The 23,976-nt window shown below is 40.4% G+C and overlaps 2 protein-coding genes across 3 annotated transcripts; one reads left to right on the top strand and one right to left on the bottom strand.

Moving 5' to 3' along the window:
• The first annotated feature begins 952 nt into the window (after nt 1–952).
• On the top strand, nt 953–15,099 carry LOC308106991 (TRPM8 channel-associated factor homolog). Its single transcript, XM_080459062.1, has 13 exons — nt 953–1,451; nt 5,740–5,811; nt 5,934–6,598; nt 6,800–7,016; nt 7,228–7,513; nt 8,991–9,289; nt 10,386–10,560; nt 10,716–10,810; nt 11,527–11,737; nt 12,147–12,383; nt 12,820–13,043; nt 13,139–13,252; nt 14,176–15,099. Exons 2-13 carry the CDS (start codon nt 5,800–5,802, stop codon nt 14,416–14,418), a joined length of 2,778 nt encoding a protein of 925 aa, XP_080315188.1. The 5' UTR covers nt 953–1,451; nt 5,740–5,799; the 3' UTR covers nt 14,419–15,099.
• LOC308106995 (endonuclease domain-containing 1 protein) lies at nt 15,100–22,632 on the bottom strand. Of its 2 annotated transcripts, none has more exons than XM_080459066.1 (6): nt 22,501–22,632; nt 19,375–19,502; nt 19,174–19,274; nt 18,692–18,806; nt 18,090–18,246; nt 15,100–15,993 (listed from the first exon to the last, which is right to left on the bottom strand). In XM_080459066.1, exons 2-6 carry the CDS (start codon nt 19,456–19,458, stop codon nt 15,602–15,604), a joined length of 849 nt encoding a protein of 282 aa, XP_080315192.1. In that variant the 5' UTR covers nt 19,459–19,502; nt 22,501–22,632; the 3' UTR covers nt 15,100–15,601. The 2 variants fall into 2 exon arrangements, with proteins under 2 accessions (XP_080315192.1, XP_080315193.1); XM_080459067.1 differs by lacking the exon at nt 22,501–22,632 and adding an exon at nt 19,659–19,684 and having other exon boundaries at nt 15,405–15,993.
• Nucleotides 22,633–23,976: the final 1,344 nt, after the last annotated feature.

Below are 23,976 nucleotides of genomic sequence, written 5' to 3'. Positions count from 1 at the left end.
ACTGTACCACAACAAAATCAGATCAAAGAATTGATACCATCGGCTTGTGCTCCACCTTAGTGACATGATAGGTGTGGCCGCCTGCTTGCTGCAGAGATTGCACTGACAATAGTATGACGAGCCGAGAAAAGATAAAGCTTCACACACTGAAGTCATTCATCATGGAAAGTCGGCGTAAAAGTGGAAAGGACAAGGAGCACGAGAGAATCCGTCCCACTCCTCCGGTCACTGTGGGACATGGAAGCAGCAGAAGAAGAATAGGACGCACAACACCTATTCTAGTCCCTGATGTGTGCCTGGAGGCCACAGCCCACTGGATCGTCATGGCTGAAAACACAGGGTGAAATGTGGTGTCCGTCTCTGTTTCACATCCAAATGCAACTGCTTCCTGAGGTTTCGTACAGAATACAAGCTTATATCGAATCAAAGATTATTGTACATTACTGAAATGTACTGAAAGTCCATTGAGAGACTTTGATACACATAGTACTTGTTCATTGTCTTTCTTATTGTCTGATTGAGAAAATATTGCTGCCTGTTGTTTTTTCTTTTTGTTTTTTCAATTTTTTTGAGAACTAAAAATGTTCGTAATGTATCTTTCATTTGTGTTTCATCATTCAAGTAAGAAAATATATGACTGAAAAGCTTGTGATTGACACCTGGAAAAGGAATATGTTAGGCAAGCACAGCTAGTTTCTCATCTTAAAAGAACCGTTGAGGTAATTAACTGCATTTTTTTGTAGGTAACTAAATAAATGCAAGAAGCTTCATCCTCTCCAATAGCAATAAAACAAACAAACAAAACAATCAATAATGATGGCAGGTTTTAACCAATTCAAGAATGCATAATGTAAAGCTGTTTAACATGTTGTTTCATGAAAAGTCTTTTTTTTGACCCCCCCCCCCCCCCCAAAAAAAAAGATAACTGGAATGAATAGCTTTGGGTTTCCTCAGACGAGTGGACGGTGCAGATACGGGGAATGTGCTGGTTCATGTTTCCACTTGCTTGTCTTTAGTTTTTAGTTTTTTGTTTTTGGAGGACGAACCTTTTTCACATTGTGTATGTGGACAGAGACAGACTGTGGCAGTGGTGGTTCAGGACGAGGGGTGAGGAAAAACCTTCAGCAGCTTCAACTATCATCTCTCTCCATTCTGATCCAGGGTGCAGGTCAGCATCATGGCGGCCTCGTCAATCAGCAGCTGAGCTTGTCAGACCACAAGACGTCAGGACTGAAGCTCTGTGAGAAGAACACCCAACAGAGGAAGTATCACACATAACCTTCTGTACGCGCATGATAAGCGCTGTTTTTTTATCAAGTAGGGAGGAGTGGAGATGAGCACTACATATTTAAAGGGGTTGAACAGGAAAACCTCCCTCCACAGCATTTTGGTTATCAGTCTCTGACGTGGACCTGTGATCACTGCTTGACCTCCGCCAGCTGAGAACTAAGGTATGTAGGAGTACATTAACAAATATATCAAACACCTTTTTTTCTATTTCATGCATTTTGAAAGCATTGTTCTATAACCTACAATGCAATAAAAACATGTTTTTTTTCTTTACCTTCAGTCAATAATGACATCTGATTTGGGGGATTCCATTTGTCTCATGATGTCTCTTTCTTTAGATATTTCTGGTTGTTTGGGTTTTAATTAAAGTGGAGAAATACACTGAGAAAAACTAATCTGAAGAGAAGTACATTTAACAGTATCTTTCCACAAATACATCTAGTATTGAAGTAAAAATGATTTCTTGGGTGTGTGTGTGTGTGTGTGTGTGGGGGGGGGGTAAGTTCATGTATTTATGTAATGTGAGCAAATCTTTCAACAAAAAATCATCTTGTTATCTTTACTGTATTTCATTGAGGATTTAAATATACTAAATACTACAATACCCATAATTCATCAGCATTCCCAAGCGCCACAGACTGCTAGAATGAAGATACACAAAGTGGCAGGGGATATTACTTTATTAGTGAAAAAAATAGACTACGAACGATCTATCAAACATACACTGCAGCCCAACATATAGCTCTATAGATCCCGATACAGGAAAAACTGTAAATTCCCTTTACTTGGAATTTGTTTTTCATGTAAAAAAAAGAAAAAAAACTTAAGTAAGTAGTTTCAACGAAGAACAATCTTGATTGATCAATATAAATAAATTGTGCAAATAGTTGCCCCCCCCCCCGTTTTTTCAAGTACATTTGGTAGAATTTTGTATTTTTTTTTTGATCAGCATAGTCTTACATTTTATGCGTGTTTTATGTCATAGAAACGGTTGGCGGACAGATTCCAGTTTTCAGATATGGCCAGCAGTTATGTAATGTGCATTCTTTTGGAAAAATGTCACCAATATAACCAGACCTGGCTTGTTTTCCGCCCCGCGCAAACTATAAATCTGGGTTGGGGGTGGGTGTGGGTGGTGGGGGGGGGGTTCGACTGGTATGGGGGAGTGTAGAGAACAAGAACAAGAGAGAGTTGAGCTTGGTCGTCTGACATGTCCCCCGGCCCACCCATCACTCGTTTCAGAATTAACCGTTACCAGCACTGATAAGAGTAAGGTTTGGTAAAGAATAATGGAAACTTAGCCATCACACCAATATATATTGTGTTGATGAGATATCAGGGTTTGAATCATTCTGAGTGAAGGTGAATGAGAATACCTTGTCTTCCTGTGCAGTTATTCATGCAGCATCTAAAAAATGTTGATGGCCGCTATGTATTTACATGAAGTAGGAAGTAGGACATCATCTCTGATATCTCTGATTCTGAGCCACGCCAGACCAAACAAAGTTTTCTCGCTCTAAAGAATAGCATGTGTACACTGCACACAGTTCCCCTTGTACATGTATTAAATTTGACTCTGTTAGAAATTGCAAAGGAGAGGTTTTCTGTGTGCACTTCAAAGCAAGAAGAATAAAAACAAGTTTAGTTCCCACCATTCATGGTATGGATTGCTTCAACAGTTTGGATTGTGACAGCTCCATTTCAAATATAGAAAAAATCAAATAACACTCTAGAAAGCTTGGTTACTGTCTCTGATGACATCCCTCTGCACCAGGCAACAAGTTTAAACCTGAGTCAAATCCACACTGCTCACCTCCTCCTATCTACTCCATAATCTATCTAAATTCTTGTCTAGCATGTCTGTTCAGAGCCATGAGGCAATTACCCTTTCCCCCCATTCGACATACATTTGTCATTTATCCCACTGGTTACTGGATATGATGTCATTCATGTTTAAACTAAAACTTAAAACATAATTTCTTTCTTTGATATCAAATTCATGTTTACATTAAGTAAAGGCCATATCTATAGGTATTTTTAGGTTAATATGGAACTGGGGTGTCAATAAGAGGGTGAAAGTGGGGGGTAGTTAATGCCACCTGGGGAGATGCAACCCAAAAGTTCTTATTAGTATTTCAGTTTAACATTATTGTTACATGCATTCCAGAGAAAAGTGTCCTATGAAGCGCAGTAGATAAAACCCTTCATCATGATTTATCTTAAAAAGCCATGTCTGTGTCTGTGTCTGTGTCTGTGTCTGTGTCTGGGTCTGGGTCTGGGTCTGGGTCTGGGTCTGGGTATGGGTATGGGTCTGGGTCTGGGTCTGGGTCTGGGTCTGGGTATGGGTCTGGGTCTGTGATGGATAAACGACTTATTCCAGTCGTGCCTTGCCTTCACTCTTAATTGACAATATCTTGGATAAAGTGACATTTAAGATGGACGATACAGTCAAAAAGTTGAATGTTGTCATATGTTCTGTGTTAAAGTACCAAACTAAATGGTTCAGGGTTTTTCAAGAGGGTTTGCTTTAAATAATTACCGTGACTCTGATTAAGAAGTTTGGCTGTAGAAGGAGACAAGTCCAGGCTTCATTCACTATATTTAAACACACCCGAACACATGCGTCTGTTTACCTCTCTGCAGAGTCTTTTTTGCAATAATATCAAAGCCCTACAGCGGTAGAAAACATCCGAGCTTCTGTAACTTCACCTCTTCTGCTCTATCCGATGCCTTTAACCTTCCGACAATATCAATATAATGGACTGTCACATCTGTATCCATGTCTCTGCATAGCTCTTCTTGCTCGCCCTGCACTCTCATTTGTTTCAATAGGGTTGTTGAGACGCTGTAAACTAAAGATTTCTACCTCCTGCCTGTCATTGGGACTTCAGTGGACTGAACTGAATGTCCCCTGAGGAAGAGATGCTCAATGTAATGCGCTTGCACCACCTTCTTACAATCACATTTGATCCTTGGTGCTTGGTGGGACTCTCTGTCGTTGTCTGCTCGCGTCAACAACAAGACTTTAGTTGCGTTTGCTCCTCCATTAAGCTTTTGTCCTGCTCTCAGTGACTGGGGAAGACAAACATAGTCATTTCTTTGGCAACTTATTCAGAACCCTTCCCTTTTCAAGGTCTGGAGGAGATTAGGTTTCATGTGACTACTCTGCTAATCCTGCACTTTCAGAGTGAGAGATACTCAATCCACTTACATGATGTAGCTAAGGTGTGGAGAGCATTGTTTGCAGTCTTTTTCTGCTTAATGAGGTTCCACAGAACAGCAGTTTTCACGTTAGTGCAAAATTTGGGTCTGTGACGTGTTTATGTTTAATGGTGAGGAAAAAAAAAGGAACTGCAAGTAGAAAAACGAACAACAATGTTGTGTAAAATTTTTTAGTCATACACCCATTTCCTAATTCTTTAGAATTGAAGGGTGGACCCAGAATGCCGGATACAGCAAGGGCTCTCCTTTTGTTCAAAAGAAAAGGGAAGTTGGAGTACCGAGCCGGGCAGCCCGGTCACACTCCAAATTGTGTTTGTCCACAGCTGAAAATTTTATCCGCTTCATAAATGGCCCTATTTTAAGATCGCTTGTGGCGATACGTACATTTCTTCAGGTTTTTCAACAAACCAAGGTCTTTTGTGGTTGCTATGGTGTTGCTATGGAGGCGATCAACAACAAACTGGAAGGAAGTTGATGTCACAGCACAGCACTTAAAACTTTGACCAAAAATACACTTCCATGCTTTAATAATGACTTCTGTTTGAGTTTAAAAACAACTAAATTGTTAAAAACAAAAAAAAATAATGAAACAGATTAAAGCATTTTAGCCACAATTAAACTATAGAATTTAAACAATATTTGTATTATAATTTACACAACACTGTTAATATAACACTGGATGTGTGTCATTTTATGTGATAAGATAAACCCAAATAATATATATCATTCTTTAAATTAGTTTTGATTAGACCTCAAACTTTAATTCCATTTCTATTATTTTCTGCTTAATTTCTCTTTGTATATTTTACTGCTAGTTTTATGTAATTTCTTTTCATGAATTTAATCTTCTTCTTTTTTGTTGCCCTTCTGGGGAAATTAATCGTTCAATAGCTCAATAAGTCAGTCCATCTATCTGCCTGTATGCAATTATGTATTGCATCACAACAACATCAAGTTCATACATCTTCAAATGTTTGAATTGTTTTTCTGAATAGTATGACATATTGACATAACCACCAAGACACTACCACCACCATTAACAACAACACACACACACACACACACACACACACACACACACACACACACACACACACACACACACACACACACACACACACACACACACACAAGCTGAATAGGTGTTTCAACAGGAAATGTAGAAATTCAGCAATGGATTTCAAAGAAATGTCCTCTCATTCCATTTCTCTTTCATTCCCTTGCCAGTCCTGCGTGTTTCTCAACTCAAGACCAAATAAACTCTTGGATACGTGATCTCTTTTGGTAATGGAAACAAATGTAGGTATCCTGTTTTATATCCAGACCAGTTGTAGTTTCTAATTCAAAAATTGAAGGATGAGAGCAATGGAATATACAGTATATTGAAAAAAACTAAATCTAAGCTGTCTTTCTTTCAACAGACCTCCGGTGCAGCAATGAATTCCAGCATGTGCCAGGACTCCTTTCACCTGGAGGCTTATCTGTCTCTGATGAAAGGCCTGAGAGAGCTTGATCTGCGGGGGACCTCTGTACCATGCCAGCTAGTTCTGTCTGGAGACCAAGCCTTCCCCCTGTTAATGAATGGCCAAGGCCATGTCCTGACGGCTGCCTCGCTTTATGGCCGTGGTAGGATTGTGGTGGTAGCTCATGAGTCCTACCTGGTGACTCTCCCTGCTCTGGTAGAGAACGCGGTGACCTGGCTGAGAGGTGATCAGCACAACAGCAGCTCTGTAGGCGTGCACACAAGCGTCAGTGCAGTTGCCGACAACCTCCGAAATTCTGGTTTCCAAGTCAAGGCTGCCAATGCATTTAGCGATGATTTGGGGGTTGGCGTGTATGTGACGGATGCCTACAGTGTGGATGCAGACGCAAGTAAGCTGGTGGCTTTTCTGAAAGCAGGAGGAGGAGTGCTGATTGGGGGGCAAGCGTGGTACTGGGCCTCAGTAAACCCAAACAAGAACATACTTTCCCAGTTTCCAGGAAATAAAGTGGCAGGAGTGGCAGGGATCTACTTCTCCAGCCATTATGGAAAGGTAGAGAACCTGCCCGTTTACCCCCAAATCCCATCGTCCTGGAGAGCAATAAAGTAAGAATATACTCATTCTTTTGTGGAATGCACATATTGCCTAAATGACCATCTGTGTCCACGTCCATGTCGAGGATATACATTTCTGCAATAAAAACTCTGCCAAGATTTGTCTCACAAAAATCTAAATAAATGTACTAAATTTACCAGCCTGTTCCAACTCATGTTAACATTTCTCTCCTCTCCTTTCCTTTCACACAGTGCTGGTAAAGATTTTGTGGAAGATCTAGAGTTCTTATTAAACGGGACTTCACAGTTTGACATTCAAGGGGATTCTTTAGCTTCTGAAGTTCTGGTCCACGGGCCTCTGGCCTTCCCCATCGGTGCCACTGACGAGGGACAAGCTTTCCTCGCAGGAAGCTACTATGGACGAGGACGCGTCATTGCGGTGACACATGAAGCATTTCTGCAAATAGGGGTACGGCTTAAATTATGACTCTATTCTTTGTTTTTATTCAGTCCATATAATGCAGTATACCATATTATGATATGACTTCTCGATTGTCAAAAGTTATGTTTTACTTGTTATTTATTTATATTTTTTAAATAATGTTACTTCAATTGGTTTTGATGAATCCTTATTAGATTGTCTTTATTTGCCATAAACTTGTTTCTGTTATTCTTTACAGAGCTTGGCTCCATTTTGGAACAAAGCCATTCAGTGGCTGGCCCAAGGCCGAAACGGAGTGGTTGGTTTTGGGTCTGGACTCGCTATCATCAATGGTTTGGAGCTACAGTGCGAGACAACAGATTTCAGGAGGGACCTGAATGTGTTCGTGTGTACGGCGTATAGCGATCAACAGAAGGAGGAAATCCAAGACTTTGTTGCAGAGGGAGGAGGCCTGCTGATTGGTGGCCATGCTTGGTACTGGGCGGCGAATCACTCTGATCAAAACCCAATGACAGATTTTCCAGGTATAGTCATGTCTCTTAAAATGTTCATTAAAAAAAAAAAAAAGTGCCCTTCTGTTATGATATAAGACTCACTGAGAAAGTATAACAGAACTTATAATTAGAACTAATATTTTGTTGATAAACCACATTGAATGCATAGTTAGAGGCTCTTGGTGGTGTGTGTAGCGTTAATGCAGAGGAAGTGCAGAGGTGGTTCACAACAATACATATCCTTCATGTACTGTTTGTGTATCGAGTATATATTTGGCTAAAACATCCATCCATTTAGATGAGATGCCTCAGTGAACGACCATTTTCAGGTCTTTCGAAAGGCGTTTAATCAAATTCAAGAGTGGGACATTCACAGATTTGTCTTGGTCACTTCTATCTGGCTATTGATGTCCTGGTTGTGTGCGTACGGTCATTGTCCTGCTGAGAGATGAACCGTGACCACAGTCCAACATCAAGAAAGTTCTTCAGGTGCATTTTATCAAAATCCAGGTGGGCATCAAAAGATGTGGAAGTGGCTTACGTCTGGCTACTCTAGCATATAGGCCAGATTAGTGGATTGCTGCAGAGAAGGTTGTCCTTCTGGAATGTTCCCCTCTCTCCACAGAGGAACAATGAAACTGACAGAGTGACCGTCGGGTTCTTGGTCACCTCAAGGCCATTGTGCTCATTGGGACCTTCAAGAAGAAAAGATCGGCTGTGATGTCAGCCTGCTGCAGAAAAAAATGCTTGTTCGGCAGGAGGGTTCACACTCATGAATCTGTCAATGTCAAAAGATGCAATTGAGCTCAATTTTGAGCCTCATGAACATCTGATTTCTTGTTTCCTTTTTGTGCTTGCGTTTTTTTTTTCCTGAAATTGCAAACATAAAAAAAAAAACCATTGACATTGTTATTATGGTGTGTTGTGTCAAGAATTCAGAGGAAAACGAAGGAATCCATTTAGAGTAAAGCTGTGAAACGCCGTGGATACTTTGCAGCATACTTGAGTGGAATTGTTTTGCTGCACTAGAAAACATAGTGAATACAATCATATAAAATGAATGTTGTGTCAAGACAAAAGACAGGACAGGAAAAGCTTCAATGGAGGGGATGAGTAACATACAATCCAGAGTGGTGGATCGACCGTAACAAGTGAAAAACATACGTGAAAAAGGTAATAAGTTATGAGAATACCCCCAGGGAAGCAGTTCGTCAAGACAAGAATAAGAAAGAACAGGAGATAACGGAACAAAATGAGACACACATACAAAGTTATCAGGCCGAACCTCAGACTGATGAACTGGCAATGACAGGAGTTTGTATATCAGTGATTCCAAGGTTAGAGTCCATTCACATGCTTTTAACCATTTAACTTTCACTGTTTTTGGACACAATTATGTTATTGACAAACTTATAATAACTATCAGTCATTACTATGTAAACCCACCCAATCATTTTCACATGGGACAAGATGAGATCAAGTCACATTTATGTTTCTTCTGTTTCAGGAAACAAGATCCTGAACAAAATGGGTTTGAGTGTGTTGAAGGAAACTGTTCCAGCCGCATTATACAATGCTCGTGTGCCAAGCCAGGCCATGAGCACCAACTTCCACTTCCGTCATCTTCTGAAGCGCTTTGTTGGCCACGTTATTGAGGGTGAAGGACTTACCAACCAAGAGGAGCAGCAGCTTAAAAAGCTGGGAAAAGAGTCTGCCTACTACCTGAACCTGAAGGCTTATGACAGCTACTCCTACACAGAAGTCCTGTCTTTCCTCACTGAGACCTTGAAGAGTGGCATGCCAAAGGTGAGCTGTATCAAATTGTATGCATTTAATGGCTTGTATTATAAATAATCCTCAATAATATTTGCTGCCTTATAGTAACTACCCCATAACATGAGCAATTAGCAAAATACACTAACATGCTGTAGCAAATTTATGAATCAGTTCCATGTTTCTTCTTTCTAAGTGGCACGAGTGAATAAGTTGTCATTCATTCATCCATTAACACACGTTTAGTCATGTGAGAAAATGTGGACACCCTACAACAGCCTGCGTGTTTTGTGTAGATTTTTACACATTTGGACATACGGATATCGAATATCAATTTTAACACTATTGAAAGTTTTGAAAAATATAAATTAATTATTAAAACTGAAGAAAAATTATTTCTAAAAAACTTTCTGTAAAATGTAATAATTAAAAAAAGGGGATTTTTGGTGAGGAATAAATTACGACCCCCCCACACTTATTACCACTTTAAAATGGCAAAAATCTCACACAGTTGTAACATATGATTAGAACATCGTAACTGAGCATTTTGAATGGATTCTTGCCTTATTTAAACCTCAGAAATGTAGTTTGATGTGCTCCCGACTGTTTAAGTGAGAGTGAAAAAACATGGTGAGATCCAAAGAACTGCCTGAGGTCATCAGATAGAAGATTCTCGCTGCTTATGAGTCTGCTTAATGATCAAGAAAAGGTCTCAAAACAAATTTGAAATAATCTATTCCACCATCTGGAAAATAGTCTACAAGTGGAGGAAATTCAAAACGACTGCCAGCATGTTAAATTAAGTCTCCAAAACCCTAAAATGTCCTCGTGGGACTTACTTATTACACTAGCTGTTGTTCGGAAGGGTGTCTAAATTATTTCCTCAGTTAGAATCTGCATTTTTGTTGATATTGTTTGTTTAATGAGTAAAATGGGGATACTTTTTGTTGTTTACCTGTCATTAAACCACTTTGTTTTCCAGAGATGAATGAAAACAAGAGTTGGAAATCAATATGTGAACATTGTGTGATAAAGAACTGAACACCTGATTTTCACATGACGGTACCGTCATACCGTCAGCAAACTCTTTTCACATGTCTGTTACTGCTTTTCATCAATTCATGTCAAGGTGAGTGAGGAGAAGCCTGTGAAGAGTCCCGAAGACCACCTACTCCTTCAAGTGGCAACAGAGGTTTACAGAGTGTCTAAGGATCCCGATGCCCTCCTGCCTTACCTGATCAAGGATTACACCGCGATGCCTGCCGTGTACAACCAGAGAATCCAAATTAATGCTAAAACAACAGGTCAGTGTTGGTAGCAAATTTGTCAAATGACAAGATTAACATACACAACAATCATTTATCCAGTGCTGACTTAGATCAGATAAAAGTAAACATGTCTTGTGATTGTTAAAGTCTTGCCTCTGAGGGATGTTTTGCTTCTTTTTCGTGTGCATCAGATAAAGAGGAGTGGATCAGCACAGGTCTGTACCTCGCTCCTGGCATGAAGACCTACATGATCATGCCAACAAGCACCGTCAACGGGAGATGGATGGTAAAGAATAACTACAAAATTGTCCTGGACGCATCATTGATTAGTAAATTATCTGCTAAATTAGGCAAGCAAGTCAAGTTTATCTGATGATGTGAACATCTGAGAGAAAGGGGGAGTCGTGTGTGAGCTGAGGTGCGCTGGTGAAGGAGTTGGGACTGATGTGATGACAACAGCTGATTAATGGAGTCTTGCAGGTCATTGAGAGGATTATAAATTGGGCAGAAAAACAGATGCGATTGGGTCACAAGTATGAGAGTTGGTAAGAAGTGGAGCAGCACGCTTCTTGATGTACTGGAGCTTATTGAGCAACAGAGGATATGAGCGTTGCAGTAGCTCAGACAGGACGGAATGAAGGTGTGATGAGGGTCTCTGCTGCTGAGAAGGAAGGACATTGGGTGGAGGTGAGAAATAGTCTTGAGATGTAAGAAGGCTGCTCCGGTCGAAGGAAGATGAAGCTAAGATTTCAGTTGTGACTGGAAATGGAAACTGTGGAGCTGTTGGTGTTCAGAGTGACGTCGTTGAAGCATTAGGTGGGTGTTTTTTGGTTTAATGAGGACAAATGGATTAGGCTACGTGGCCAAAGATGGTGGGATAGGAACCAGAGGTAATGCATGGTCAACGGAACCTTCAGAATGTGACCATGGTGAAAAGTGGGAAAACTGACATGTTGAGTAATTTAATGAAGTCAGTGGTTGTACTGTTCATGTCGTCCACAGGTACAGATAGGCTGCCAGACCGATCATCTGAAACACGACGAGCTGAAGAGAGCACCGAGTGTTTGTGAGCGATTCCCGGTAACCTCAGAGGTTATGCAGGTGTGGAACCTGTGGGGGGGGCTCATCTACCTGGTGGCTCCAGCCGACTCAAACGTGGAGGGCCAGGAGGTCATCGTGCAGAAATCTGTGTCTGCCCCGTACTATAAACATGGTGAGTCTGTGTCACTGTTGCTTCAGAAGATTCTCATACAAAAAGCACAAATCTATGGTGGAGTTACAGATTTATTCATAGTAATCATTCATATTCCTTCTGCACATCGTCTTTACCCCCATTATAACTCCAGGTTCCAATTTGAGTATAAGTAGTACTGAGGACTGTGGAGTATTTTGGACTTATTCGAAGTGTATTCTATTCTGGTATATTCAATGCAGTACTTCTGTTTAATCAGCTTGAAGAAGACAAATGGTAAATCAGAATTTTGCTGAATTATTTATCACCCCCAGTACAAATAACGTCAAGCTTGGGCGTCTGCCCAGACATGTGTAAACACATTTACCAATGCTTCTGACCATAATTCAACTTTCTAAACTTTTCCAACATCCACCTTTATCCATCTCAGGTGTGACGACATTAGATGACTGGGCATTGCTGCGATCAGCTCCTTCACCCTGGGCAGAGCTGGAGTTTGACAACGCCATCCTGACTGTACCGTCACGCATCGTTAGTGACCTGGATTACCCCGACGAGGTGGCTGTGCTCTGGAACAGCATCATGAAGGGCGTTGCGGACCTGGCGGCCATACCGGAGAAACTTCCTCGCAAAGAACGCTTCGTTGCAGATGTGCAGATTTCAGCTGGTGAGTATGTTTTCGGGCGTCTTAAGACCTGCTGATAGAACAGTGATAAACCAAGACATTTCATAAACAAAGATTTGTTTTTATTTGTTGTTAATTTCACTGCCAACAATAGTTCTTTGACCTCATCACGATTCTTTTACGGTCACAGTTTGTCGTGAATCAACACACTTTTTATGGGGTTTGAGCAGGGCCTTATATCGTCAACATTCGGAATCATGAGTTATAAACACAGGTTGAAGGTCATTTGAATCACTTATAGCTTGTCCGTAGCTGTCGAAGCCGGGCTCTGAAGTTATCGTGACAATAGACTGTTAGGTGACATCAACAATTATGTTCAGAATGAGCGAGTGTGTGTGTTATTTTGATGACAGCACTTTTACCCATAGTTACATTCAGCCAAGAAACGGGACAGATTATTTTTTTTGCCTCCTTCCAGGTTGGCTTCATTCAGGCTATCCCATCATGATGCACTCATCTATTGCATCTGAGCTGGTTAAACCAAACGATGCCAGGACCAAAGGTCTGTGGGGAGAAACTCATGAACTGGGACACAACCAACAGAAAACCCCTTGGGAGTTCCGGCCGCACACCACGGAGGCCACATGTAACCTTTGGTCAGTGTACGTGAATGAAGAGATGCTGGGGGTCAACAGGGCAAGGGTACTGTAAATATCTTCTGATTCAGGCAACTTTTTATCTGTATTTTGTCATCAATGTATATCATTCCTCTAATGAGTTTGATGCCTTTAATGCAGGCTCATCCTTCCATGACCTCACAATCTCGGGAGCGTTGCGTTGATGAGTACATCAAGGCGGGCAGAAACCTCAACAACTGGAATGTGTGGACAGCTCTTGAGACCTACTTGCAGGTCAGGGAAAAATCTTGTGTATGACCGTCTGTGGTTGCTTTGTCGACTGGTGTTTCGCCCTCTCCCCAGTTTGATTCAGGGTTTGCATGAGGCACCTTTCTTTGTGAGTTTGTATGTTTTTCCGGTGCAAGTACTCAATTTCCTCCCACATGAAAACACGTGTTTCAAGCTCACTGGTGACTCCGACTGGACAATTGGTGTGTGGAGTGTGTTTAGTGGTGTGTCACCCTGCGTTTGCTTTGTGATGTTGGAAATATAGTCTCATAATATCTGACGTCTTCTTTAGATTAACGTAAACCCTTGATTAAAGTTGTAGAGTCTTACTGAATATTTTTTGTCTTTAGTGTCTGTTCAGCGATTTGATGAAAAATATTGTCATTTATCTTAAGACATTTCTTTCATCACTTCAAAACACCATCATCTCCGAATTAAATGATTTGCCCAAGACAGTGTGAAACACAGGAAGACGGACAGGTATTAAACTTTAAATCTTGGTGCATTGAAGTAATGCAGAGAAGAAGTTTATTCAAAACATAGTTTTTTTTATGTGAAGACATTTTCAACCTGGAATCTCAATATAAGCAGCGTTGCTAGACACCAAGGGATGCACAGGGGAGCAGTGGTTAACACTCTCGCTTCCCAATGAAAAAAATCCCCAGTTTGGGTCCATGTTGGTGGGCTTTTCATGTCGGATGTTCTCCCTAGCCAAATGACCTGATTTATATTATAGTTTTAGTTTTTTTTATGCAAAAAACAGTCAATCATTGTATCTAACCACTATCTAATAGTGAAATGCTGACACTACTTACTTAAAAAAAAAAAAAAAAAAGCCTCCCAGAGCTTCATCTCCCATATTGCAGTTCACTAGTCAAGTCTTTTCAGGACTTTATGTCTGTTCACATTTCTCCGTCTTTGTCCTGCAGCTTCAAGAAAAGTTTGGCTGGAATGCCTTTAAGCAAGTCTTTTCTGCCTACCAAAGCATGAGCAACGTCCCCACTGACAACCCAGGAAAGATGAATCTGTACACCAAGACCTTCTCACAGAACGTTGGGATGAACCTGACCGCGTTCTTTAAGGCCTGGGGCTGGCCCATTGAAAAAGATACCGAGCAGAAACTCTCCCATCTGCCTCCGTGGAGCGATCACCCCATGGCCAAGTACGCCTGAATGTTATTCTGCCACTGATTTAGATCCACATGATCACTGAAAATGAATGATGAGTGGATTATCTATCTGTATAACAAAGTTGTTGATTGTTTCATTGATGTGAAAAGTGAATAATGTGTATCTCAAAGTGAATTTCCCCGATAATCCTCTTCTGCACAATCTGAAGCAAAAATTGAAATTGATCTTTTCGTGCATGTGAAAGACACGGGCACATATGCTGTTGATTCTTTTATATTCTTTATGTAATTGGATGTTCTGTCTTTTTTTTTTCTTTTGTTTTTGTTCTTTACAAGTTCGAAATAAAAGCTTAAAATCAAAACAAATGTAAAAAAAAATTTCAATTTTGAAGAACTCAGCATTAATACGACAGAAATGTCCTGGCAAAAGCAGGAATTGATTTTAAAACACCATGAATCAACAAAGTCTTGTCAACAATGCAGTTTCGTGCAAGCTTTCTTTAAACCTTTTGTGTGTTGAAAAGAGATTTTAGTTATTCAGTTTTGAATGTTTATGCAGCTAAAAATTATGAAAATTCAGACATGACGATGCAGGGGTTCACAAATTCTTTCTAAAATCTATTTCTGGTCACTTTTCCGATTATTCTAACATTTCTGGCATTTTTTTTAAGTAAGCTGTATCAAACTGTTTTACTTCAAGATAAATAAAAAGGAGACAACATTATATCATGAAGACAAGAATCTCTCCTCTGTGTTTCATTTTTCCCTGATTATTTTGTTGATATAAGGCAAAAAAACAAAAAGCTGTAACTCTTCCTGACGACATTATTATTACATTTAGTGCTACAATGTAAGGAGAAATAAACCACATCCTAAACCAATAAGAGTTATATAACCAAATTGGGATGACAGTCTACTACCCTCTTAGGCTCCATCTATACAACAACACTTTTAGGTGAAAACGGAAATCTTTCATTGTGTGTCTGTTTAGAATCGAATGTATGATTAAGAAAGACACTGGGAAACAGCCACAATACCCCACTGCTGCCTTTTTAATTATTATGTATTTATCTATGTACTGTCATGATTTTACATAATTATACTAAATATCATTTAACTAAGACATCAAAATTATATTTCTTTTTAGATAAATGACCATTCATGTAAATATCATAATTTCACTCAGTAGATTGCCTGGCAAGCGGCATCGAGTCAGTGGCTTTGATTTAAACCCTGCAGCTGTTGTAAAACAGCTCCCCTACTGGTTGATTGGAGAACTGCTGCAGAAAGTCTTCCAATTGGTCCACAGAGACCTTCTGCACCATGTTGTCCTCTGTGTTCCTGGCCCTGGCTGCGCCGCTCTGAACAGGCCTGTCGTTGTTGTCCACGCAGCAGTAGGCGTTCCACAGGTAATCTGGGATATTGACGCGCTTCACATTGTTTTTAACGATCCAGTTGTCTGCAGAGGGGATGGCCCCGACCAGCACATAGGCCCTGGAGCACTTCTGGAGGAAGAGGTTGGTGAGGTCGGACTCATGGATCCTCCAGGCGTTTTGATTAAATTTAGGGTTCTGAGGGACAACGTTGGTCAGGGTGAACGTGGCATTGCGACTGGGCACTGCAAGATAGAGGCGTGAAGAGAGGCCATAAGTTACAGATTGTGGGTATACAGAAAAGGCACAAAGATTATCTGGGGTAGAATAGAGAAAGAGAGTGTCACAATCAATAAAACTGTACAGCATAATCCTACAAATTTGCTGAATGATCATTTGAAATGGTGAAGACAATTCAGGCCAAGGATATTGCCTCCTCTTGTCTTCTGCAGGCAGAAATTGGTACGGTGTTAACGAGAATTGCTTTGAAAGGTGTCTCGCAACTGTAAGGTTGCAGGTACGATCCCTCGTCTCACTCTATCTGTATGTCAACGTGTCCTTGAGTAACACCAGTTAAATGCTACCAGTGTAGGAGGAGTGGTTTTACATGGCAGCCACCAATAGAGACTGCTGAAGCAGTGAAAAAATACCTACATAAAGAAAATTATATGAATTCTCACAACATTTTCAAATGGACACAGAAAACTTTTGGTGCATTTTGGGAGTCTGTTTCAGTGATGAGCAGCCATTAGAGGCAGGGGAGGCAAATCCTCACCTGTCATCATGGGAAAAATAAAATATCTAATCATACAAGTACATTATATGTGTCCAGTAGTTTTGAACCATATCTACATTTTCCATTTAACTTAAACAATTTTTATTTTTTAAATTATAAATCACTTGATTTGTACATTTCCTGTGTTTTTGCAAAGGCGGTGAAGAGGCAGCAGATGAGGCGGCAGTTCTCATGCCTCATGTTAGGGGGCACTCGTGAGTCCAGAGACTCTTAAACTACAACTGCAGAGGAAGAAACCGCACACTAAACCTGTGTTTACGACCTGTGGTAACGTTCAGAGAGTTTTCTCACTCTCTGTCCGCCTGCTTCCTCAATGATTATATATCCAGCCTCAAACTATTTTCTAAACTGAACTTTCAATCGGAGCAGGAGATAATAATCCCAGGGATTATTATTTATTTATTTTTTATACAGAAGGATCATGAATTTCATTTTTAAGTAAAGGTAAGAGCAGTAAATTATACGTTTTTAGATACTGCCTAGTTGCTCTGTTTTCAATCACTATTTTTAAAAAAATTATTTTTAAACTCCTTTCATCACTCTTGGGTTCTTTCTTCCTGGTGTGTTGTTAAGTTTTACTCTCTTAGACTTGAAAATAAAAGGAGCACTTTTATTTTTTTTAACTTTTTTGTACTGGCTTGTTTACACGGATCAGCGGATCACTTCTTTGTCAATAGCTTCTACTGTCCAGCCCTTCAGTGTGTTTATATTTTTTAACCATTTGCCCTGGGAATATTATTATTTTCTTTTGCACATCAGTATTCACTTCTTTTTTGTTGTTGAACATTTTGTTCTTGCTTATTTGACAATTTAATATTCTATTCTATTGATATCCTACTCTGTTCTGTGTGGAGCAACTGGAAAGAATTTCCCTGTGGGATTAAAAAAGTAGTGCTGCATGGTGGATCACAGCCGGAAGGTCTGGGTTCAAATACTGTCCTGGGCTTTTTCTAGTTTCTTACCACAGTCCAAAAACATGAGGTTGAATGGTGACTCTAAATTGAACCCAGGCGTGACTGTGAGGGTGTGGTTGTAAAGTATTTTCTCTCTAATTGCAAAGAAAATTGATATGAGATCTGAAACTTAACTCCTTAACTGCTGCCGGTCAAAAGGTGAATAATCTACTCTGCTGGGGCCATATATCTGTAAATCTGATTCTGATGGAATCAGTACCCAGTAGGCAGTGCCTCACCACGTGGGAACATCATTGCATGTCATTGGTATGTTTAAATGACAACGGTGCTCAGAGCCTCTGAAAACACAACTTTGTCAAAACACTCCAGCTCCGTCTCCGTGGAAATGGGGTTAAACACAACTTTTCTGAAACGTTGCAAGTGCGCATGTGATCATTTGACGAGCCTATATTTTTTTAACATTAAATAACAGGCCGGAGGAAGATGGGTTGGGAGTCAGAACTTCCAACAAGATCAGCAGCTTGGGTTCCCAGGATTTAAAGTTTCAAACGATATTTGGTATCAGACTTCTCAACTTTAGCGCCACCTGCAGTCTCCCCATTCAGACCCCTTCAGATTGAGCTTTGTCAACCTGCATGGTGTCCGTTGGGGTTGAGGTGGCCGCGGTCAAAGCCGGAGTGAGTGTAGTCTTCATTCAGAGCTTGTTTCTCTCCCAGGTAAACCCCAGGGTGATCTTTTCCCAGCCAGTAACCATCCTTCATCTCCGCTTGCCAGGAGGCGTTCACCAGCTGGAAGGCACATGGAAAACCTCTGAGTTTGAATGTTATCAGACTCACTTTTAGACTTTATAGGTTGTGGGTCTTAGGGTCTCTCCAACAAGCATCTGTCCTCCTCAGTTGAATCTCTCTTCTTTGCCTGTTTCATCTTTAATGACTTTTGTACATGTAACACTCTCATCTTGTAGAATATCTAAAAATCCTCTCCAATGTAATTTGAAACCCTCTCGTCACCCGTAACTCTAGTAACAAAGAAAAGTATGGCTGTTATTGTCGACTTCTCTCCCTTAATGTACAAACAAGCATCTGTTCATCACATTCCCGGTCCGTTCCTCACAACTCAAACTCATTTGAAAGCACAGAGTGAAACTCAATCCTCTGGATACATATTCCATCTAATTACCTTGAGCCAAATCAACCGATACACTCGGACAATATCGGCGGCTGCAGCACCAACCTGAGGCTCGACAAACCATCTCTTCTCCCTGCCGCCTCCATTGCTGGGCTGGAACACGTAAGCAGAGTAGACGGCGATGCGATGCCTGGTGTCGTACAGCGTGGCAAAGTGGTACCTGGTGGAGCAAAGGATAGAAATAATAGTCAGTGGGAAATCAGAGTTCTTCCTCAAAAAACACCAAGAAGTTATTTGGCGAATGGGTATTTTAGGAACGATCCAGTTTTTCACTTTCACTTGATAAATCAAATCTTAGATAATGAGACTGCTGCACTCATGTTCCAACAATAGGAAGAAGACAGGTGGGTCGGGTGCCACTATTTGTTAAAATATATATATATATATATATAATTGTCCTAATTGTCCCGAGTTGGTGTTATTTCAGCAAATTGGAATTTTGAAGTATATGTAATAAAAAAGCACATTGCCATTGATTGTGTTTATACTACTGCATCCAGCCTGAAGCTCGTCATGTGTTTTACTACCTGTTGACAAAGCGCTGACAAAGGTGTGCAGCGTCAGGTGTGGCGGACCCCCACCCAGGCACCTTCTGTTTATAGAAATACTTCAAGCAATCTGGCACGTCCTGCAGAAAGGCGACAATATAACACGATCCGCCTATAAGTCAATCCAAAAACACGTCTACTTCATGGGTTTTGGAATAAACAGGAACGGGGGACACAAACCTGAAAGCGATCTACAATGTCTGCATGGACAGAGAGGAGGAGGAGGAGCAGGAGAGGAGCGCACAGCCTCACCACGGTGAGCATTGTGGAACACAGAATGTGTGAATGTCACGATTCTTGGCTGCCCTCTGGAGTGAAACAGAAAAAATAAATAAAAAATACAAGGACAAAACAGAAACAGTTGCGTTCAGGACGACTGTGTATGGTTCAAGTTGTGTAGATCTATTCTACCAGCACGGTCCTTTACGTGGGAGGAGGCTCGGCTTGTTTGCGTTCCCACTCACCTGCTGGTGCACCAGACCTCTGCCACGCTGCGCCTTGAAATAGCGGCTATATATATATATGACTCCATCACCTTTCTCCCCATTTGTCCCCTCCTATCTGAAGCCTCGCCAGTTAAACCTGAGATATTTGTGCGGAATGAAACAGAACCAGTCAACTCAGTCAGCTGTAGACTGGGACAAGGGTCAAACGGTCTTTTTTGAAGGCTGCCAACAACTTGATGCTTAAAGTTTTAGAGCTTTACATATACATCCTCCTGTATATATTATTGGCTGCCTGTGTTTTCAGTTTGAAAGTCTTTTTTCTTTGAAGTGAGTAGTTTTTATTAGGAAGTAACAGGGGTTCTAGCAGGGATGTTATCAATTTATATGAACAAAGTGCTGTACTTACGAGGTTCCTGCACTTTAATTAAATGATGTCATTTTCCTCTACAGCTCAGAGGCGGACATAAGGTGTAACGTGCTTATAATTTCTTTCATGATAATTTATTAAACCAGGTCCGTATTTTTTTTTATCTTTCTCGTCGGCCACACGGAAACAACCTCAATTTACACTGTAATTCACTTCAAGTTAAAGCTTTGTGGCGAGACGAAACACAGCAGCGTAATGAATGAGGTTTATTATCATAAAACGACCCGGAAAACAATGTAGGTTTGTAGCTATTTGCCTCCTGGAATATTTGTCCTGTGCTTTTTGACAAGAATCGCTTGTAATCTCTTGCAAGCAGCCTTTGGTTAGGTAACGCTGGAGTGTCTGTTCAGGTGGGACTTTTCCCACTCCTCCATGTTTTCTGGCGATGTGGAAACATCTGAATGTGTTTGTCCTTTGATTAGCTCCTCGTGCCCGGAGAGGTCAAGTCACTACTAGTATATTATCAGAGAGAGAGAGAGAGAGAGAGAGAGAGAGAGATTCCCACCTCCAGGCAAGTTAGAATCACCAGTTTCCTTTAAAAAGTGGCAACTGGTGAAAAATATTCTCACTACCTCCTGAACTCAAATTCAGCTCCTTTATTATCCTGTCTCACATTATTGGACAAACTGATTAATCCAGATGTGTCCGATCTCACAAGTGACAACAACATTGTTCAGACACAGCTGAGGCCTGTACTACGAAACGGGCCTAACATACCGGGGTTATCTCTCGGTTATCCGGATTGACAAAGCCCGACATGTGCAGCCCTTTGATACGCGGTATTGTGAAGCCGGATATCAACCCAGGGCGGAGTTTGCGGCGTCAATTTCACTTTATAACAGCAGACATTTGGGCTAGAGCTTCCTCAGTGCTCTTCCTGTCAGGCGTGGCCATTATTATTAACCTCATTATTTCAGATGACGCCAAACCGACTTGAGAACAAGTCAAGAACAAGTACAAAAACATGCTTCAAACTCATGGTCAGTGACGAGGCTTTATTTTATTATGTCAGAAGTATTGCATTTATCCCTAAGAACTCTGTCTCTCTTAAGCGCTCCTCTCACTTAGAAAATGAGGTGGCCATTCTAAGTGATCTGATTGGTCAGGAGGTGATGCTTTTTCTGGACGTTGACCTCTCATCCAGAACATGCCTTGCTCTGGAGCAGGTTTGCGGTTCACAGTAAGTTACCCCGCTGATTCACCCTGGTAAACCCTTTCTTGATCCCTGAAGTTACCTCAATAAGATAAAATCCCACTTCGTAGTCAGGCCTCAGGATATGTTTGTCCAGTAAGACAGTAAATAAAAGCGCTGTATTGAGATGGGCTGTATTTGGCCCGTTAAGTCAGTTTCAACCGTTCCAGAACAATTGAACATACACGGCTGGATACCAGTGCTCCGTGAAACTAATTACTTAATGCCAATAATAATAACCTGTGGCATTCTTACAAAACATAAATATCATATTGCACAATTTCAAGTTTAGAACCAAGAGACAAATAACTTACTATCAAGTTAACACATTTTTACTCTCAAAGCCCTACCGCCCTCTACTGGCCAGCAGTCAAATACACGTTTTTGGACTTTTTAATGTTCGTTTGAGTCTCGTTAGATATGAGAAGTTGTTATTATTACTATAGAGACTATCATATATTTTTGTCCATCATGTGTGGTATTATTATTTATGGCAACTAGTTTACTAACTAGTGAAGTTCGTATCAAATGCTGATATCTGTGAGTTTGGGGGAAAAAAATGGAATTATAAAGAGTTTGATTTTGTTTATTTGTAGTTGTGTATGTGTTCATTTGAGTTCCAGGTATTTGTAATATGTTCTACATTTCTTTCCAAAAGCACAAACGATCAATTAACACTTTAACTCCAAGAAAAAGAAGAAGAGTTACTGTGATTAATTTCCCATTCAGATGTTAAGAAAAGTGCCTCCGAACCAACAACGCCTCCGATTATCTCAATGTTTATTACAAATAGCGTCTCATATTACTCTAATTAAGTAGTATTTTTGGCACCTTCCGTACACCGAAGTATTTTACTGTATTGATATCCTCCAGTTTACACTAAGCAATCTACTTTGTTACTTTCAACATCATAAATTTCTGCTAAACTTTGCTGAAAAGAAGTTCTTTCAAGACTTTTATGTTAATTTCTGTCAAGAATGTTGTTGGTTAAGTAAAAATAGTTTTGCAAATCTTGTTAAATCTTCCACTTCAACGTTTAAGCTTTAGACACACTGAGAGAGAAAGTGCTTATAACACAACCAGTATCAACCAACACGGTAATCTGGTGAAAAATCCTGAACTAAAACAAATAAAAGTCAATTTTGTTTTTTCCACCTTAAACTAATGACAAGTAAGTATCTTTTTCTTCCAGATGTAAGTTGCCCCACATACACAAATGATGAGTAGAACACCACAGTTACCTTTGGCCGTCTGATGAAGCCTCGGTGAACAATTTATCAAATAGCTGAAGGTCTATTTCCCAGTTTCTGAAGGTGAAAGAGAGGAGGGCAAAACACCACTCATTCTGCTGTGACTGAGCACTTTCCTGTTCACTGCTGGATTTAACTTAAAAATGAGGTTCCCTCTGCTATTATAGATCAGAAATCTTGATTAACTTGTAGAACAGGAACTCGACATACCCCATAGTCATAGTCAAATCGTGTGAATATTGTAACCGATGAAGGCATCTAAACAGAAATATGTTAATGGCTGGTAGTGGCACAGTGTGTTGTAGCACAGGAAGTATATAAAGTGAGAAGTCGTATGTATACAATAATTGTATTGTCAGATATTATTCCCTGTTTTCGTTACGGTGGTTCTCGTCTATGTTTCTGTTTCCTGTCATGATTTGTTGGGGTTTTTTTTCCTTTAAACTTTGAGCAAAGACTTTTTAGATAAACTACTTTGGTATCTGAGTTGTTGATTTGAGTCCAACAGCTTTATATCTGAGGTCGTAACATCCTCATGTGAATACATTGTATGTGCATACTGAGTCCGCTTCCTCTTATTTAACCCTTTAACTTTCACCGAGTCACGTCTGGTTCGCCCCACTTGTACCTCTTGTACCGAGCCCTTTCCTTAAACTAAGTTTGAGTTTTAATGTTTTTAGATCCTGAATCCTCTGACCACGTCCTGTAAAGAACTGGAAGAAATTCACGACTGAACTAATAAAGGCAGGAATTTGAAATCCTTAACATTAAAATGATGAAATATATTCATGGTAAAAGTTGTTGAAACTCCTTCCCCAGCAGCTACAACAGCAGCAACCACACGCGGCTGTAATCTACTAAATAATGTTGCGTCTACTCATTCATTCATTCATTCATCTTCCAACTGTGATCCGGTCAGCGGCACAAGGAGTTTGATGGAGAAGAGTTAACAAATATTTTTGATAAAATTCTCAGCTGCTCATCCTACAAATGCATGTCCCACCTTTGTAAAGTGGCACAGAATAAAAGGGAAATAAGCTGCAGAAATAAACAGGTTTCCCACAGTGTGGATTTATTGTTGAGGCTTTTCTGATCGACCAAACACACATTCTCTTGTGTTTTCTTGTGAATCCGAGAAGCAAAACCACAATGTTTACTTACATAATTAGACTTTACTGCGCATTTATTTCTGCTAAGTGGCATTATTACATGAAGGATTTTTTATTTATTTGTCAGGATCCTTTTTCTTTTCTTTACTTAACTCTCTAAGTGTTTTGATTATTTAGGTAAACTTGCCGTCTTAATGGAGGTTTCTGGGTTTTCCCAAAGTCGATTGGGAGGCAGAGCTTTCAGCTATCAGGCTCCTCTCATGTGGAATTAACTCCCAGTTTCAGTTAAGGAGGCTGACACACGCTCTACTTTTATAGATGATCGATTTGAATTGACATGTTGTAAATGCTGCCTTTG

Source organism: Lipophrys pholis (assembly GCF_963383615.2).
Source record: "Lipophrys pholis genome assembly, chromosome: 3".
NCBI classification, from domain to species: Eukaryota; Metazoa; Chordata; class Actinopteri; order Blenniiformes; family Blenniidae; genus Lipophrys; species Lipophrys pholis.
This window is presented reverse-complemented; position numbering and strand designations above follow the sequence as displayed.

Bases quoted from the DNA above. Each gene is read 5' to 3' on its own strand.
- LOC308106991 (XM_080459062.1), top strand. The intron at 6,599-6,799 runs GTAAGAATATAC...CCTTTCACACAG, and splicing joins TCGTCCTGGAGAGCAATAAA to TGCTGGTAAAGATTTTGTGG. The intron at 7,017-7,227 runs GTACGGCTTAAA...TATTCTTTACAG, and splicing joins AAGCATTTCTGCAAATAGGG to AGCTTGGCTCCATTTTGGAA.
- LOC308106995 (XM_080459066.1), bottom strand. From the start codon at position 19,458: ATGCTCACCGTGGTGAGGCTGTGCGCTCCTCTCCTGCTCCTCCTCCTC. The intron at 19,275-19,374 runs GTTTGTGTCCCC...GCCTTTCTGCAG, and splicing joins ACATTGTAGATCGCTTTCAG to GACGTGCCAGATTGCTTGAA. The intron at 15,994-18,089 runs GTTGACAAAGCT...TCTATCTTGCAG, and splicing joins CCCCAACGGACACCATGCAG to TGCCCAGTCGCAATGCCACG.